At 41.1% G+C, this 19775-nt stretch overlaps 1 protein-coding gene across 1 annotated transcript in view; it reads left to right on the plus strand.

Moving 5' to 3' along the window:
* Positions 1 to 19775, plus strand: part of LOC108719450 — a 128382-nt gene that overhangs the window by 4807 nt on the left and 103800 nt on the right. The window contains exons 3-7 of the mRNA XM_041566682.1: positions 89 to 362; positions 4059 to 4213; positions 13729 to 13999; positions 16398 to 16540; positions 19092 to 19362. Of these exons, the coding sequence (XP_041422616.1) occupies positions 89 to 362; positions 4059 to 4213; positions 13729 to 13999; positions 16398 to 16540; positions 19092 to 19362 (1114 nt within the window). The remainder of the gene's footprint in view (positions 1 to 88; positions 363 to 4058; positions 4214 to 13728; positions 14000 to 16397; positions 16541 to 19091; positions 19363 to 19775) is intronic.

A 19775-nucleotide genomic window follows, 5' to 3' on the forward strand; every position in this document is an offset into this window, starting at 1 on the left:
TAAACGTAACAAGATCCTGATGACAATTCTCCCAAAACCATTCCTGGTTCTTTTTATGTCATTAAAATGCTATTTTATTATTTTCCAGGCAATCTGGCCAGACGAGGAGAAGCCATACAAAGCTCCTATTGGAATTTTACGCCCGCAGGATTAGCCATTGATGGTATAAATCACACACATTATAAACTAAACTCGTGTACCCACACTGAGTATGAGAATAAACCTTGGTGGCGCCTGGATCTGAAGAGAAGATACAAGATTGGGAAGGTGGTCATAGTGAATAGGATGGACTGTTGCAGTGAGAGGCTGTTAGGAGCCGAGCTCCGAGTTGGAAATTCAGGAGATCATAATAAGAACCCAATGTGAGTTCCTTTCAGCTCTATAACATGTAGAAGTTATGTTTGTGGTCTTTGCATTTGGTTTTGGTTACAAAGTTGTAATTCTCATAACCACAAGATACGGCACAATGACATGGTGTTGCTTTGCCACTTGAGCTTGCAATCATTAATACAGGAGACAGTTCATACATTGGGGAGGCACAAATATGGTCAATGCTCATCCCTTGCATCCTATGCTGTTATGTATCATATGAGTAATATAATAATATACCAGGCTTTGATCCAGAACTGTTATAATTTGAGGTATTGTGGCATAAAGGAAAAAAACTTTCTTACTGGTCAAAAAAACACCCTAAATCCTCAAGGTCCTATTGAGGATAATACAAAATCAAAGGAATAAATTGAAGGTGTATTACAAGACCAATACATTCAAAAAGTTTATCATTAATTTATCAAACAAAATTCTTAAAAACTGGCCGGCCAGGAAACACAATAAATAGGTAATCAATAAAAGTACATAAAAACAATTATTACGTTATTCCAGGTGGGTAATCACTCGTTTAGATTTAAATAATAAAATATATGCTCCTTGGTTGTAATAGGTGCTTGCCCCAATTATGAAATAGCAGGGAAGACTGTGTGTTGAGGTTCTTCAACTTAGAAAAGTTATTTTGTGTTTAGAGTGTGAGTTATAGTTCTCCAATACAGTAAAACGGTATAGGGTACAAGGTACTTCTCTCAGTGGATTATCAAGCTAATTTGTATAAGGCTGTAGATGAAAAACAGGTTTCCAAAGGGATTGTTGGGGCGTCCCCCTCTTCCTCCTTTTTTCCAGCTGTAAAAAAGTAAACCCAAAATAATTGGATTGATCTCACCAGATCCTGCGTTCCGGTTTATCCTCAAAGGCACAACCAGAAGATCTCCCGCTGGACCCAAGTCCTAAAGGGCCCCAAAACAATTCCCATTATTCCTTTCCACTAAGTCTATGTAATCTATAACTTGCAGCATTTAGTACTATCTACACCTAACCTTGTATGTAGGGTTCCAAAATGGGCACTAGGAGGCCCAGGCTGAGGTTGCCCTTGTTCTCCATCACCAAGACTAATGACCCAGAGATTTTAGAAGTCAGCTTCTTAGATTGAAAAGACCAGTTGTTCATTCATAAATTCCCTCACATTGACTTCTACATGAACTCGCCAGCTTTTAGAAGGTAGATATTTATGGATTAATGGGATCCACTATCCGGAAACCCAGTATCCAGAAAGCTACAAATTATGAAAAGGCTCCCAAAGACTCCATTTAAATCAAATAATTACAATTTTTTAAAATGAAAAAACAGTAGCTTGTGCTTGATCCAAATGAAAATATAACGAATCCTGATTGGAAGCAAAACCAGCCTATTGGTTTTCTAGTAGACTTAGGGGGTTATTTATTAAGGTCTGAATGCCAAAAACTTTTTTTTTTTTTTTTTTTTTTTTACAATTTACCATTTTTTATACTATAAAATCTGAATTTTTAGCGGAAAAAAAAACCTAGAAATTTTCGAGATTTATTTTACCCTGAAGATGCAAAAAGTCAGAATCAAAAAATTCCGGCATCTTAGACCTGCCAAGGTCAATGGGAGAGGTCTCTATCCTATTTGAAAGTTTTGGTGGTCTTCTCTGGATTAGCCCGAAAATCTGACTATTTCAGGCTTTCCGGGCAAAACTCTTGAAAAATTTGGCTTTTTGAGAAAAAGCCAGAAAAAAATTGAGAGATTGCGGAAAAAAATCAGACAAAATCGTACGATTCAAATTTTGATTCAATTGTATCTAGTTTTTTTCTCGATCCAATAAAATTGTGCTTTTTTTAATAATAAATTTGATCATGATGGTGGATTTTAGTTTGGTCTGACTTTTCAAATAAAATAATCAGAAAAATTCGGATTTTAATGAACAACCCCCTTTAAGTAGCAAGATCCATTATCCTGGTCCTGAGCATTGTGGATAACAGAACAGGTCCCATACCTGTATTTGAGTTTTTGCACTTGATACCAGGGGTGTAACTAAAGAGAAAGCAGACCCTGTGGCTGCAGAGGGACCCAGGAGGTAAAGGGACTCCATGAGACCCTAATTCATATACTATTTCAATAAATTGGTAAAAGTCTAGACCTTTTGGGGGCCTAAAAAATAATTAGCTGTGGGCCCAGAAATATCTAGTTATGTCACTGCTTGACGAATTTGCGGTGAATTTCCATGTTTCGCTTCAATTTCCGATTTTCAAAAAAAATTTCCGTGAAAATGTTTGAATTTAACGTTTTTTTTAGTGAAAACTGTCAAATTTCACGATTTTTTTTGCCAAACCGTTCAAATATTGTTTGAATTTTCGATTTTTTCGCAAACTTTCCGATTTCACAATTGTTCTCGAATTTTTCCGCAAAGCGAAACATGAGAAATTCGTCCATCACTACTGGAGTCCAAAACTGCCCCCATACTCCAGATGAGGCCTCACCAGGGACCTATAAAGAGACACAATTATGTTTCATCCCTTGAGTTAATGCCCTTTTTTTTATTTGCTTTAGTAGCCCAGAATTAGACAGGATCAGATAGATTTCCCTTGGGCTTGTTTATTGGGTATAAAGGTATTGGACCTGTTATCCAGATTGTTGGGACCTGGGGGTTTTCTGAATAATGGATCTTTCCATAATTTGGATCTTCATGCCTTAAGTCTACTAGAAAATCATATAAACATGAAATAAACCCAATAGGCTGGTTTTGCCTCCAATAAGGATTAATTATATCTTAGTTGGGATCAAGTACAAGCGACTGTTTTATTATTACACAGAACAATTAAATCATTTTTAAAAATTTGGATTATTTGCACAAAATAGAATCTATGGGAGATGGCCTTTCCGTCATTTGTACTTCTGGATAACTGGTTTCCAGATAATGGATCCCATATCTGTACTCGCATGGTGCTTAGTGTCCCTTGAGAATATGAAAGTCGTTGCCTCGGTTATTCCCCAGGTGCAAATTTGCCCAATGCTGGTAAAGTCCCAAGGGTGCGGTTCATCTAAGGACAGGAGATTATTCCTACAATAATGTTACTGGAAAGAGAATTCCGTTGGAATGATTTCTTTACACTTTGGTAACTTTAATGGGTGGTGCCACCCTCCTGTATGTGCCCACTCTGTCATTCAGTTGTCCTGGTTTATCTAATTTTTTGGGCACACTCACTTGGATTAGACAACTGTGCACCTTATTTCTAGCTATGAAGGAATTCATCTGGACTCCATGTCACAGTGACTTGACCTTTAGTTGGGGGCCTTTTTTATCAAAATATTTTATTAAAAAAACGTCCGACCAAACAAGAATCATTGATTCAACCTTATTTATTGTTTTAAAAGCCTGATTTAATCGGATCAGGTAAAACTCGATAAAATCAAGTGAAAATCTGAATCTTACACTTTTTAATGATTTTTTTCCTGAATTGTCCGAATTTTCAGCCTAATTCCAAATAGGACAGGGACCTCTCTTATTGATTTATACGCAACTTTGGAAGGTCTGAGATGCTGGATTTTCTGATTCTGATTTTTTGCAGCATTGGGTTTTAATAAATCCCAAAGAATTTAAGTTTTTTTTTCCACTAAAAATTCGTATTTTATAGTAAAAAAGACAAATGTTTTCGATGTTTTACCATTCAGACTTCAGTAAATAACCCATTATGTGTCTGGTTCCACAGATGCGGCAAAGTCACTGACGTCTTAGACGCCGCCATCACTATGTGCTGTAACGGGATGGAGGGTCGATATGTGACTGTCGCTATTCCCGAGAGTTTTCAAGTTCTCACACTCTGTGAAGTGGAGGTTTATGGGTACAAACCTAATAATCAGAAAGGTGAGTTTTCCTAATGACCATATATTGTCTGGTACACAATCCCCTGTATCTGTGAGATTACACTTAATATCTGCCGTGCTTGAATGAAATGTATCCCCTGTATGGGAATTCACGTCCAACTGTTCATATTTAGGTTGAAAAAAGACACACGTCCATCAATTTCATCCCTTTTAAGTCTTTATAAAACCTGCCTGACTTGCCTAACTGTTAGTTTATACAAAAACTCCATCTGAAGTCTCTCCAATTTGCCTCAAGGGGGAAAAAAATTCCTTCCTGACTCCAAGATGCAATGGATCAACTTGTACTATGAGCTACTGTATCTCCCATATCCCTGTATTCCCTCACTTGCTAAACACCATCCAACCCCTTCTTATACCTATCTAATGTATCAGCCTGTACCCCTGATTCACTTCCCAGCTCTCCCTGTAACACCCCTTTCCCTCCTCTAATCTCATTGGCTCCCTCCTGTCTGCTGGGAGGAGCTACTGGTGAATAAAGCATCCGACCCTTCCTTATACCTATCTAATGTATCAGCCTGTACCACTGATTCACTTCCCAGCTCTCCCTCTAACTCCCCTTTCCCTCCTCTAATCTCATTGGCTCCCTCCTGTCTGCTGGGAGGAGCTACTGGTGAATAAAGCATCCGACCCTTCCTTATACCTATCTAATGTATCAGCCTGTACCCCTGATTCACTTCCCAGCTCTCCCTGTAACTCCCCTTTCCCTCCTCTAATCTCATTGGCTCCCTCCTGTCTGCTGGGAGGAGCTACTGGTGAATAAAGCATCCGACCCTTCCTTATACCTATCTAATGTATCAGCCTGTACCACTGATTCACTTCCCAGCTCTCCCTCTAACTCCCCTTTCCCTCCTCTAATCTCATTGGCTCCCTCCTGTCTGCTGGGAGGAGCTACTGGTGAATAAAGCATCCGACCCTTCCTTATACCTATCTAATGTATCAGCCTGTACCACTGATTCACTTCCCAGCTCTCCCTGTAACACCCCTTTCCCTCCTCTAATCTCATTGGCTCCCTCCTGTCTGCTGGGAGGAGCTACTGGTGAATAAAGCATCTGACCCTTCCTTGTACCTATCTAATGTATCAGCCTGTACCCCTGATTCACTTCCCAGCTCTCCCTGTAACACCCCTTTCCCTCCTCTAATCTCATTGGCTCCCTCTTGTCTGCTGGGAGGAGCTACTGGTGAATAAAGCATCCGACCCTTCCTTATACCTATCTAATGTATCAGCCTGTACCACTGATTCACTTCCCAGCTCTCCCTCTAACACCCCTTTCCCTCCTCTAATCTCATTGGCTCCCTCCTGTCTGCTGAGAGGAGCTACTGGTGAATAAAGCATCCGACCCTTCCTTATACCTATCTAATGTATCAGCCTGTACCACTGATTCACTTCCCAGCTCTCCCTCTAACACCCCTTTCCCTCCTCTAATCTCATTGGCTCCCTCCTGTCTGCTGGGAGGAGCTACTGGTGAATAAAGCATCCGACCCTTCCTTATACCTATCTAATGTATCAGCCTGTACCACTGATTCACTTCCCAGCTCTCCCTGTAACACCCCTTTCCCTCCTCTAATCTCATTGGCTCCCTCCTGTCTGCTGGGAGGAGCTACTGGTGAATAAAGCATCTGACCCTTCCTTGTACCTATCTAATGTATCAGCCTGTACCCCTGATTCACTTCCCAGCTCTCCCTGTAACACCCCTTTCCCTCCTCTAATCTCATTGGCTCCCTCCTGTCTGCTGGGAGGAGCTACTGGTGAATAAAGCATCCGACCCTTCCTTATACCTATCTAATGTATCAGCCTGTACCACTGATTCACTTCCCAGCTCTCCCTGTAACACCCCTTTCCCTCCTCTAATCTCATTGGCTCCCTCCTGTCTGCTGGGAGGAGCTACTGGTGAATAAAGCATCCGACCCTTCCTTGTACCTATCTAATGTATCAGCCTGTACCACTGATTCAGGGAGACAATTCCACATCTTCACAGCTCTCACTGTAACAAACCCCTTCCCAATATTTAGCTGGAACCTCTTTTCTTCTAATCGGAATGGGTGACCTTGTGTCAGCTGGAAAGACCTACTGGTAAATAAATCATTAGAGAGATTATTATATGATCCCCTTATATATTTATACATAGTTATCATACCACCCCTTAAGCGCCTCTTCTCCAGCGTGAACATCCCCAATTTGGCCAGTCTTTCCTCATAGCTAAGATTTTCCTTTTACCAGCTTAGTTGCCCTTCTCTGTCCCCTCTCTAATACAATAATGTCCTGTTTGAGTGATGGAGACCAAAACTGTAGGGCATATTCTAGATGGGGCCTTACCAGTGCTCTATACAGTGGGACCCCCTCCTCCCGTGACTCTCTGCTCCATTTAATACAACTCAAGACCTTATTTGCCCTTGATGCTGCTGACTGGCATTGCTTGCTACAGACAAGTTTATTATCTACAAGGACTCCAAGCTCCGTCTCCATTATGGATTTGCCTAGTGCAGTCCCATTAAGGGTATAAGTGGATATTGTTACATCCCAGGTGCAGGACTTTACATTTATCAACATTGAATCTCATCTGTCACCGTATCAGTAGATAATATGTGAGGTCTTCCCTGTCACTCCTGTCTATGAGTTCTTCATACAGATTAGAGGCACCGTCAGGCCTTCCAAACTTTACAAATCAGTGACAAACTTCACTCTGGAGAACCATATAAATCATCCAGTCAACTTTTTATATATTTTTTACTATTTCTACAGAGGGTGGTTGTTAATGGGACATTCTCTACTTGGAGTAAGGTTCTTAGTGGGGTCCCTCAGGGCTCGGTATTGGGGCCACTTTTATTTAACTTGTTCATTAATGACTTAGAGGAGGGTATTGTAAGCAATGTATCAGAGATTCAGGAGCAGTGTCGGACTGGGACACCAGGGGCCCACCCAAAAACCTTTGACCAGGGGCCCACCAATTAATCTTAGACAAGGGGCCCAACTCTTAGTACTATTTTCTTCCTCTCCTCACTCTAAACTATTTTCCTTGTCCCTTTTCTTTACATACTATAATCTATTTTTCCATCTATTTAGCCTCTTTGTTCTCATAGAATAGGGAATGGCCATGAAATAGGTCAAATGTTTAGCAGCATGAGGGGCCACTGACACCTTGGCCCACCGGGAGTTTTCCTGGTATCCCAGTGGGCCAGTCCAACACTATTCAGGAGAATGTCATTGAGGGAGACTAGTCACACTTCTTTGCAGATCACTGTTGGATGCCCATCAAACTCACAGGACACCAATGAACAGTCTAGTCAGGCAGTAAAGGTCTCTAAGCACCATGTGAGTATCATGGCCCAGTTAACCAGCACTTTTACATTTAGGGGTCCACTCATGGACTAGAACTATGGAAGAGGGGTGCACTGCATTAGATCTACAGATAAGGAGAGAAGCAATATATCTACTGTGGTAGAGTGACCAAAACAATGTGGGAAAAGGTGTGTTTTCCCTTTAAGACTATGAAGATTTTCATTCATACAGGTCATAGTATATCTAGTATAGGTCAATCTAAAAACAACTGGACTTGCTGAGTAATCAATAAAGACGTTTCACTACTCATCCGAGCAGCTTCTTCAGTACAACTGACTGGTGTGGGAAGTTCTCAGCATATAAACTCTTCCACTAATCCAATCACAATGGCACATTGTAACTCTTCAAAGAGGTGACATCCAGTTGTTTTTAGATTGACCTATACTAGATATACCATGACCTGGATGAATGAAAATCTTCATAGTCATATCACTGACCTTCCTATATATATTTATCTTTATTCCCTATTAATAACATTGGGATCACTGACCTTCCTATATATTTATCTTTATTCCCTATTAATAACATTGGGATCACTGACCTTCCTATATATTTATCTTTATTCCCTATTAATAACATTGGGATCACTGACCTTCCTATATATTTATCTTTATTCCCTATTAATAACATTGGGATCACTGACCTTCCTATATATTTATCTTTATTCCCTATTAATAACATTGGGATCACTGACCTTCCTATATATTTATCTTTATTCCTTATTAATAACATTGGGATCACTGACCTTCCTATATATTTATCTTTATTCCCTATTAATAACATTGGGATCACTGACCTTCCTATATATTTATCTTTATTCCTTATTAATAACATTGGGATCACTGACCTTCCTATATATTTATCTTTATTCCCTATTAATAACATTGGGATCACTGACCTTCCTATATATTTATCTTTATTCCCTATTAATAACATTGGGATCACTGACCTTCCTATATATTTATCTTTATTCCCTATTAATAACATTGGGATCACTGACCTTCCTATATATTTATCTTTATTCCCTATTAATAACATTGGGATCACTGACCTTCCTATATATTTATCTTTATTCCCTATGAATAACATTGGGATCACTGACCTTCCTATATATTTATCTTTATTCCCTATTAATAACATTGGGATCATATCACTGACCTTATCTAGTATAGGTCAATCTAAAAACAACTGGACTTGCTGAGTAATCAATGAAGACGTTTCACTACTCATCCGAGCAGCTTCTTCAGTACAACTGACTGGTGTGGGAAGTTCTCGGCATATAAACTCTTCCACTAATCCATTTACAATGGCACATTGTAACTCTTCAACTCTTCTAAGCCATTGATCGAATTTTATACCACCGTCTGTATCCCAGGGAAGCCACACCAGGCTTATACGGACTCCCCAAGATACACAAAGAAGGAGCCCCACTAAGACCCATTGTCAGCAGCATAAATTCAGTGACATTTAGTATTGCAAAATTCTTGGCCAACATCTTAGCCCCGTTGGTAGGCAATACAGTGCATCATATCCAGAATGCCAAAGAGTTTGTAACCAAGATTCACGGCGTTACACTAGAGGCAGAAGAAACAATGGTGTCATATGATGTCACTTCATTGTTCACATGTATACCTACTACAGAGGCAATTGAGACTGTAAGAAATCGACTGCAACATGATAACACCCTCAGCAGCAGAACGAAGCTCAGTCCCAACCAAGTTTGTGTGTTGCTTGATTTGTGCCTTAACACCACATACTTCAAGTACAAGAACCTTTTTTATAGACAGAAACATGGCTGTGCAATGGGTTCTCCAGTCTCTCCCATTGTAGCAAACTTGTACATGGAGGAAGTGGAAAGGAGGGCCTTACTTACATTCCAGGGAACTACACCGACTCACTGGTTCAGGTATGTGAATGATACTTGGGTTAAAATCAGATCCAATGAAGTGTCGGCCTTTACAGAACACATTAACTCAGTGGACAATAACATCAAGTTCACAAGGGAAGATGTCCACGAGAACAAACTTGCTTTTTTGGACTGTTTGATATGTATCCAAGAGGGGGGTAACTTGAAGACGGAAGTATACAGGAAACGCACTCATACGGATCAATATCTGTTGTTTGATTCCCACCATCCACTGGAACACAAACTGGGTGTCATTCGAACCCTGCACCACTGGGCAGAATGTGTGGCAACTGATACAGAGTCCAAAGACAAAGAGCAAAAACATCTCAGAGGAGCTTTGAAAGCGTGTGGCTCCCAGACTGGGCCTTTGTCAAAACAGCAGCAACCAAGCCCAACAGGAACACCAATAGAAATAACCGCCCGGAGACACATAATAGGCGAAACATAGTCATCCCATATGTAGCTGGAGTGTCAGAGAAACTCAGGAGGATTTTCAACAAACACCATGTCCCTGTGTTTTTCAAACCAAGCAACACACTGAGACACAAACTGGTACACCCAAAGGATCCAACACCAAAAGAAAAACAAAGCAATGTGGTATACGGAGTCCAGTGTAGTGAGGAGAGCACAGATCTATACATTGGGGAGACAAAACAACTGCTCTCCAAGCGAATGGCTCAGCATAGGAGGGAGAACTCTACAGGGCAAAACTCAGCTTTCTTTCTACACTTAAAAGGACACTCCTTTGAAGACAGCAAGGTCCAAATCTTGGATAAAGAAGACGCTGGTTTGAACGAGGCGTGAAAGAGGCGATTCATGTCAAGGTGGAGAAACCATCCCTGAACAGAGGTGGGGGCCTTCGACACCCCCTGTCTGCTACATACAATGTGTTCTAACATCTGTACCCCGGCGGATTCAGAACACTTCACACATCCATTCATGCAACTCTCACAAGTAACACTGTCTAGGAGTTGTATGACACATTGGATAATCCTATCACAACTACACACAATCTACACCTCTGTGAATTTTCAGATGTCACCTCTTTGAAGAGTTACAATGTGCCATTGTGATTGGATTAGTGGAAGAGTTTATATGCCGAGAACTTCCCACACCAGTCAGTTGTACTGAAGAAGCTGCTCGGATGAGTAGTGAAACGTCTTCATTGATTACTCAGCAAGTCCAGTTGTTTTTAGATTGACCTATACTAGTTATGTTTTCCCTTTAAGTTCTCCTTAGTGGGAGAGGTAGGCACCATGAAGGGTGTTCATAAAGAGCGAATAGGTTCTCTGTTTAAAGGCTTTGGTGGCCAGGTCCTGGAAGCTGGAGTATTCTGGAAAGAACAGGCAAGCCAGGTACTCCAATCCAGTAGTCCAGCTCATGGATTATTAGCGAGTATTCTGAATGCCTGTGCTGATTAATATAAAGTTTGCTTTCAGTCTAGAGCTACGTATGCCCCAGGAGAATTATCTCAATTTCTAGAAACCATTACCTTCCCCAGCCTAACATCGGAGGAAGCATATTACCTAGACCATCCAATAACAGAACTGGAAGTAGCAGAAGCAATCTCAGCTCTCCCCACGGGCAACCCCTAGGTATTGATGGTTTCCCATCAGCTTGGTATAACTGACAGGGTTTGCCATTGAACAAGGATCCCTGGCCCCCTCATTCTACAATGCAGTTTTAGTATTACTATCCAAGAAAGGATCCCAAGGATTCTTACAAGCCAGTTTCATTCATTAATTCCAATATAAAAAGATTTTCTAAGCTTCTGGCTACAAGGCTGGCCAAGATAGCCCCCTCTTTGATCCATCAGGATAAGACAGGCTTTATGCCTGCCAAATCCACTGACATTATGCTTAGAAGGATCTATGCACACCTCCAGACTAGCCACACAAATCCTAGTTCCAGAATTCTAGTCTCGTTGGACGCCACTAAGGCATTTGACTCAGTGGAATGGCAGTACCTCTGGGAAGTGATGAGGAGAATCAGATTTGGTCCAAGGTTTATCAGTTGGGTCCAACTGTTGTATCAGAAACCCTCTGCTTGTTTCAATGGATCCCTATCTCCCTCTTTTCTTCTGGCAAGAGGCACCAGTCAGGGATGCCCCATATCCCCACATCTCTTTGCTGTAGCTATTGAGCCACTGATCATATACCTCCAGCTGACCCCGGGTGTCATTGGCTTAAGGCATGGTGTGCTGGAGGACAAATTGTAGCTCTATGCTGATGACCTCCTGCTTTTTTTGGCTGACTGCCATGCCTTTCTACAGAAGGCCTTGTCCACGATTACAAGGTTTGGGACCTTCTCTGGGTTTACTATAAATACATCCAAGTCTGTTATTTTGCCCCTCAACCACATACTGGCCCATCCCCCCACTACTCAGGGCCTTGAACGGGTCCAAAGATTAAAATATCTAGGCATTATTATTTATTCAGATCTTTCCACATACATAATTTTTTTTTGTGCACATAGCGGAGAAGGAACTAGAGGGAATATTGCCCATACTCCATGCCCTCCAAGGGCCTCACCATCCCTTGGGCAGTTTCATCCTGCTCAACCCACATTCCCCCAGCTGAAGTGAAAATAGAAAGAGACTGAGCACATGGCAGCTCAGCTTTATAAAGAAATTGTGCAACAGTGACACTTTCTGACCAAATCTGGAATCTCCCAGGGCCGACTGCACTGGGTAAAAGCGCTCACTCCTCCTCCAATATCCAATTTATGCCCATTGCTTAGCTGGCCGCACCAGGGAATTTCCAACCATGTGGGATTTTAGGGGAACTTAATCCTATGGACCCCTACAGTACTTTATTTTACCACCAGCCTATGAAGAGAACAAATAGCCCAGATAGTGAAGTTCTGTGGCACACCAGGCCCCATGTGGATTAAATTCTACTTACAGAACATATTCAGATCATATGCACATCAGATGTTGATTGAATTGGTTTACTTAGAGTGTGAACTCTATAAAGACTCAAAATCCATTTACTGACACAGAGCAATGTGTGTTAATATTATTCTGTTGATGTATTTCAATCTGCCTGACCACACGATGGAGCCGACACACTTGTTTTCTATTGCCTCTGTCCCTCCGAAACAAAGTATAGCCCCTGATATTAACTGCCCAGTCATGTGACTCATTTAGCCATGTTTCAGCCAATCACATCATATTTTCCCTCCTGCACCAGCAGCTCCAGCTCTCCCATTTTACCAGTCAGACTCGGTGCATTTGCAAACATACATGTGCTCCTCCTTATCCTTAACAGTACCCCCTGACCAAACATCCTCCCCCATTTTCCCTTCCTTCGCCCACTCTCATCTAACCTGTCTTCCCCAGAATTACTCACTGCACCCTCCCCCCCATGCCTAGTTTTAAATCTCCTCCAATTTTTAAAAAAAATGTATAAACCCCCCCCCCCATTAAAACCAAGCAATAAATTCTTAACACTAATTTGGACTATATTAAGCAATGATAAGTTAAGACCAGCTGAATACAATAGACCAGGGGTCCCCAACCTTTTTTTACCTGTGAGCCACATTCAAATGTAAAAAGAGTTGAGGAGCAACACAAGTATGAAAACACCCCTGGTAGTGCAAAATAAGACTTGTGATTGGCTATTTTATAGCCTCTATATAGCCTCTACTAACTGTGTTGGTAAGGCCCCACCAAAAACCAAACTTTATTCCAGTTCATCTTACCCCACCCCTCCCTAGTGTCCAAAGAGTGCCATGCACTTGGAAGGCATAAAGAAGTAAAGTCCTACTCAGCTCAGTAGATAGAGGTTGAAGATGTGTGGTGGGACTATATTAGAGCCAGCTATTTACAGGGTGTAGTGCAGGGCCTACAACCGAGTCCCTGGGGGGTAGTTACACTACTGAGTCAGGGTCTCGTTACAAGGCTTGTGTTTTCTTGTCAGCTTAGGGAGCATTCTTATATGAGAAATATAATGTAATTGCCTTCACTTGTATTGGGACAAATTAAGTCATTTCATTATGATTATAATAATATAATAATATATAACAATAATAATAATAATATAATAATTAATTGTGCCTTCTGTGCTTATTGCTTTCGCTTTCTTTTATACATATACCTCCAAGCATTCTATTCAAAGAGTTGTGAGATCTGTCCTCAGCATTCTTTTCCATAAGGTTTGCCCAATAGAGTTTTCTCAAAAAAGGGCAAGTGTGAAACTAATGGCTGGGTGCGGTTTTGATATTGCTTTAATATTGTTTATTGTTTCTGCAGTTAACGTGGCAAGACTAGGAGAAGCCACACAAAGCTCTGATTGGGTGGATAGGGGCGCTAGATTGGCCATTGATGGCGTGAAAAACACAAATTACTTCCATGCTTCATGTTCCCACACTGAGAAGAACAATCCGGCATGGTGGCGGCTGGACCTGAAAGAGAACTACAAGATTGCGACTGTGCTTATTGTGAATAGGATGGATGACCACAGTGACCGCCTGTTGGGAGCTGAAGTTCATATTGGAAATGCAACAGAAAATAACAACACAGTGTGAGTCCCAGATATTGATTTCAGTGTGGCACAAATCAGTATAAACTACAGATACAATCTGCTAATGGGACCCTGGAGCTACTGCCATATCCAGACTGGCAATAAGTCCAGGGTTCACTCGCATTAGTGTCATTGCCCAAAGTTCAACAGAGGAGGCTGGGAAGATGCACTGGCGCTCGCTGCACGAGTTAGACGCACGTATGGGCACAAGTACCTTTTATTAATGCCAGTGATGGCGCACAGCTTGCACTTAATTCTTCTCATGGACAATATCAGACATGATGTTTTGTCTCCCAATGACTTATATCCCTTAGATCCCATTAGATGGAAGGTTCTCAGGTTTAACTAATGGCATCAAGTCAAACCCTAAGCATTGGATTTGGAGATAGAACATATCACCAGAACAGGGTTATAATTTAATTGGTTTGTGGTAATAAATCACTTCTCAAAAAAAGAAAAGAAGGTGATCCAGAACATGAATGTAAATATCTCAGTAGATCATGTGGTCCAGGTGCACCAGCCCCAGACCTCCAGCTTCAGATTAAACCAGAATAGACAAATAGACATATATCTTTTGTGTATTATACATCAATTGGGAGTCCACATCTGATTTCCATTAAATTAAGCCCAAGGGACTCGCCCCAGTTCTCAGTCGATACCATATAAGAGATTCCTTTATCAAAAGATAACTGTCCCAAGGCTTTGTTTTTCCATAAAAAATGTTATTTTATTTAAGTTAACATTAAAATTCAGTTACAAACAACCCCACCAGGCCCACCTTACGCGTTTTGCACCCTCCGGCGCTTAGTCATAGGTGACTAAGCGCCGGAGGGTGCGAAACGCGTAAGGTGGGCCTGGTGGGGTTGTTTGTAACTGAATTTTAATGTTAACTTAAATAAAATAATATATCTTTTGTGCACTTTCTCGTTATGATCATTCACATGTATACTTTGTTCTCTTAAAATGGTTTTATAATGTATCTTTCCTGATTTTTTGTATATTTTGATTTTGCTCCTTCTAGACTTGTATGCAATACTGTCTCTTTAAGAAAAATGTTTCCTTTTTTTTCTTTCTTGTTTTTTGATTGGTTGTTTTTAGTGATGGGCGAATTTCTCCCGTTTCGCTTTGGCGAAAAATTTGTCAAATTCGCGAAATGGCGAAAAAAATTCACAAAACGCGAAATTTGACGCCGACGTCAAAATATTTTTGACGCCTGCAACAATTTCCGATGCTGGCGACAGAATATTCTGACGCCGGCGAAATTCACCAGCGAATTTTTGCGTCAATTCTGCGAATGTATTCGCCGGCGCGAAATGCACAAATTCGCTGTGAATAAATTAGCCCATCACTAGTTGTTTTTTATGTAAAACCTTATTTCCTGTTGGGTGACATCTCAGCCCATGATTAAGTACCTTTGGGGTACGAAACGCGTAGGGCCCATGGAGATGTTAGGATATATTTTTAAAATTTGACTAATACAGACAATGTTTTTTAACTAATTCTTTTCGCCCGGGGGATTCCTCTGAGTCAGGACAGCCCTGTTTTTCTTGTTGTAATAAATCACTTCCCCCCACATTACATCACATATTGCAACAGACCAGGTCCTCTAATGCCAAGTTACACTGCTGATAAAAACATTTTGATGCGCTTGAAGATAAGAAATCGGCAAACACTCCGTGTGTCCACTCGTAGAAAATCAAAGGTTTTATTTCAGCAGTAGTGATAGGCGAATTTCTCCAGTTTTTGCAAAATTCGCGAAATGGTGAAAAATGCGTGAAACTCAAAAATTGACGCCCGCTTCAATTTTGGATGCGCGTCTGAAAAGTCGATTGCGTCAATTTTGACACTGGCATTAAAGTACATGGGCGCACGAATATAGTTGACGCACCACGATTTTGACACGATCGACTTTTTGGATGCAGGTTCTCTAATTTATTCGCTGGCGGCAAAACACGGAAATTCGCCACAAATTCCAGCCAGGAAAATTTATCACTATTCAGCAGGTTAAGAACATGTGTATGTTTTTTACCTGCTGAAATAAAACCTTTGATTTTACACGAGTGGACACACGGAGTGTTTGCCGATTTCTTATCTTCAAGTACAGCCCACCTTAACTATGGGTTTGGGGCTACGCACCCGGATCACTCGCCCAATTTGGTGAGGATTTTTTTCCCTTTGAATTACCTGTTTAAAGCGTTGCGAACCCAAAAGTGTGGGACCTGGGGTCTGTGGACACCTGGGGTCATTGGAGAAAAAGGGTGACCATATACGCCACTTTCATGGAGAAATTATCACTAAAGTACAATTGTAACAAGACATGAGAATATTACATTTACACTTTTGTATAATATATAAGAAACAGAGTCGAGCCATATTACATTTTCATGTTCTGTCTCAGGTGTGGTAACGTCACTGACATCTCCAAAGCCTCCATCACTGTGTCCTGTAAGGGAATATTGGGTCGATACATCACTGTGGTTATTCCGGGGAGAGAAGAATATCTCACACTCTGCGAGGTGGAGGTTTATGTGGAGCAGAAAGGTTGGTCCTACTAGCAGTTCTGCATGTGATACAATTCAACTATTATCTATCCCAAAAAATTGATATGTTTTAATTATAGGGAATGTTCATCTTTTTTCAGTTGAGTTGTTTTCCAGAAATAAAGACTTTTTTCAATTATTTCCATTTTTTATTTTTTACAGTTTTTCCAAAATCTAAGTGTAAAGTTGAATGTCGGTGTCTCTGGTGTTTGAGTCTGGCAGCTCAGTAATTCAGGCGCTGACTCTGAACTGTTACAATTTTGTAACACTTAGGGGCAGATTTATCAAGGGTCGAATTTCGAAGCAATGCAAGTTTTTTTGAAGGGTGGTTTCTGCCTCACAGCCATCTAATGAAGTAATAACAGTTGAATATACAGTCATATGAAAAAGTTTGGGAACCCCTCTTAATTCTTTAGAGTTTTGTTTATCATTGGCTAAGGTTTCAAAGTAGCAACTTCTTTTTACTATATAACATGCCTTATGGAAACCGAAGTATTTCAGCAGTGACAAAGTTTATTGGATTAACAGAAAATATACAATATGCATTATAACAAAATTCAACAGGTACATAAATTTGGGCTCCCCAACAGAGATATTACATCAATACCTAAGGTGGCCATAGACGGAGAGATCTGCTTGCCCACCTTTAGGTGGGCAATATCGGGCTGATCCGATCATGGAACCTAGGGCCCAACGTTCAAATCCTAATGATGGGTAACGGTCAAATCACGGGACCGCATTAAAGAACAGATTTGGCCGTGATCCGACGGGATTTTTAGTCCCGTCCGCTCAACATCTAGCCGAATTTTGGGCAGATATCGATCAGGGAAGCCCGTCGGAGGGCCCCATATACGGGCCAATAAGCTGCCGACTCGGTCTGTCTGCAGCTTTTATCGGCCCGTGTATGGCCACTCTTAGTTGAGCTACTTTTGCAAATGTAACAGCCTCTAGACGCCTCCTATAGCCTTTGATGAGTGTCTGGATTCTGGATGTGGCCATTCGTCCAACAAAATCTCTCCAGTTCAGTTAAATGTGATGGTTGCCGAGCATGGACAGTCTGCTTCAGATCATCCCATAGATTTTCCATGATATTCAAGTCGGGGGACTCCAGAATATTGGACTTGTCCCTCTGCATAAATGTCTTTGTAGATTTCCAAGTGAGTTTAGGGTCATTGTCTTGTTGGAATATCCAACCCCTGCAGCGGAACTTCAACTTTGTGACTAATGCTTGAACATTATCCGGAAGAATTTGTTGATATTGGGTTGAATTCATCTGACCCTTGACTTTAACAAGGGCCCCAGTTGTCCCTGAACTAGCCACACAGCCCCTGAACTAGCCACACAGCATGATGGAACCTCCACAAAATTTGACAGTAGGGAGCAGGTGTTTTTCTTGGAATGTGGTGTTCTTCTTCCACCATGCAAAGCGTTTTTTGTTATGACCAAATAACTAAATTTTTGACCAAATAATAATATTTTTGTCTCATTTTGTTCCAAAATGACTTGTGTCTTGTCTAAATGAGCTTTTCCATACAACAAGCGAGTGTGTTTGTGTGAGTGCAGAAAGGGCTTTTTTCTCATCCCCCTGCCATACACATGTTCTTTGTGCAAATTGCTCTAAATTGTAGAATTATGTACAGATACACCATCTGCAGCAAGATGTTCTTGCAGGTCTTTGGAGGTGATCTTTGGGTTATCTGTAACCATTCTCACAATCCTCCGCATATGTCGCTCCTGTATTTTTCTTGGCCTCCAGACAAGGTAATGGAACCCAGTTTGAGTATAGTAAAGTGATAGTTATACTCTAGGAGTGATAGATAGGCTATGTAGTTAAGCAGTTCAAGGCTCCTACGAGGATATTAGAGGGATTAAGGTCCCGGGTATTACTGACCCCATAGTAGGGACTTAGTGTTAGACCCAGGGAGGTACATAGTCTTCTGGGTTCCACTTAGGGTGATCCTGAAAGTTGGGAGTATATTGCCTATGCTGTTGCTGTATATTCCCTGGCCTGCAGGGGTTCATTCTATACTTGGTGTTGTGTGTGTACATTGTTCTTTTGGTTGATCTATGTTTTAACTCATGTTCTATACTCCCATGTGAATTCTGGTTTTGGTCAATAAACTCACTTTGTGGTTGAGCAAAATAAAACCACTGGCGCCCATCTCTCGTGCATTGGCACACGGTTACAGTCACACTACACCCTGCCTCCACCTCCCTGCGAGGGCTTTCCCCTGAGTAAAGGCGGTTTTATTATAATTGGGAGTGCTGTAAACCCTTTGTAGTTCCCAAATTGTTTCATATGACTATTAAATAATTTCCCATTATGAGACAAGCCACATCCCAAATCATGATTTACGATCAGCAATAATTCTACAACATATAACTGGGCATGACTGGGGGCTGATCAGGGCATAACCTTAACTCAATTTCTTGTTTTGTGGAAAATTCAAAAAATGTGAGGTGTGTAACTGGTAACAGTCACTCTAAGACAGGTTGTAATTAGAGACAAGAGTCAGGTGCCACTCTAACAGCTCTATTGTATGTTCTTGCAGTGAATCTGGCAAAACTGGGAAAAGCCACACAAAGCTCTGATTGGATTTCACAGGGGGCTCAGTTGGCCATTGATGGTGTAAAATACACAGACTTCTCTCAAGGCTCATGTTCTCACACTAAAAATGATAATCCAGCATGGTGGCGCCTGGACCTGATGGTGAGATACAAGGTGGACACAGTGGTCTTAGTGAACAGAATGGATTCACACAGGGAGCGCCTGTTAGGGGCTGAGATTCGTGTTGGAGATTCAGCAAATGACAACAACCCAATGTGAGTTTAATACACTTCTTTATTGTTTTTCTATGTGGGCTATCTCTGGATATTTATTACCTTTGTTTCTGATCTTAGTACTGGCTGTCCTTGAACTGAACGGTACTATAACAATTATTATTTTATTATTATTAACATGTATTTATATAGCGCTAACATATTGCGTAGCACTGTAAAGTAAATGTGATTATACAACAACATCACATGAATTACATACATAGAATATATGGAGTAACAAACATCACAGTCAATACAGGTACAAAAAGGTGAGGAAGGCCCTATGCATAGGCATACAGTCTAAAGGGAAGGGAGTAATACACAAGGTGTGGGAGTGGGCAAGATCGAATTAAGTGGGTGAGAAATGTGGTATTGCGTTTGGTAGTTAAGCAGAGTGAGGGTAGGCTTCTCGAAAG

Source organism: Xenopus laevis, chromosome 6L (assembly GCF_017654675.1).
Source record: "Xenopus laevis strain J_2021 chromosome 6L, Xenopus_laevis_v10.1, whole genome shotgun sequence".
NCBI classification, from domain to species: domain Eukaryota; kingdom Metazoa; phylum Chordata; class Amphibia; order Anura; family Pipidae; genus Xenopus; species Xenopus laevis.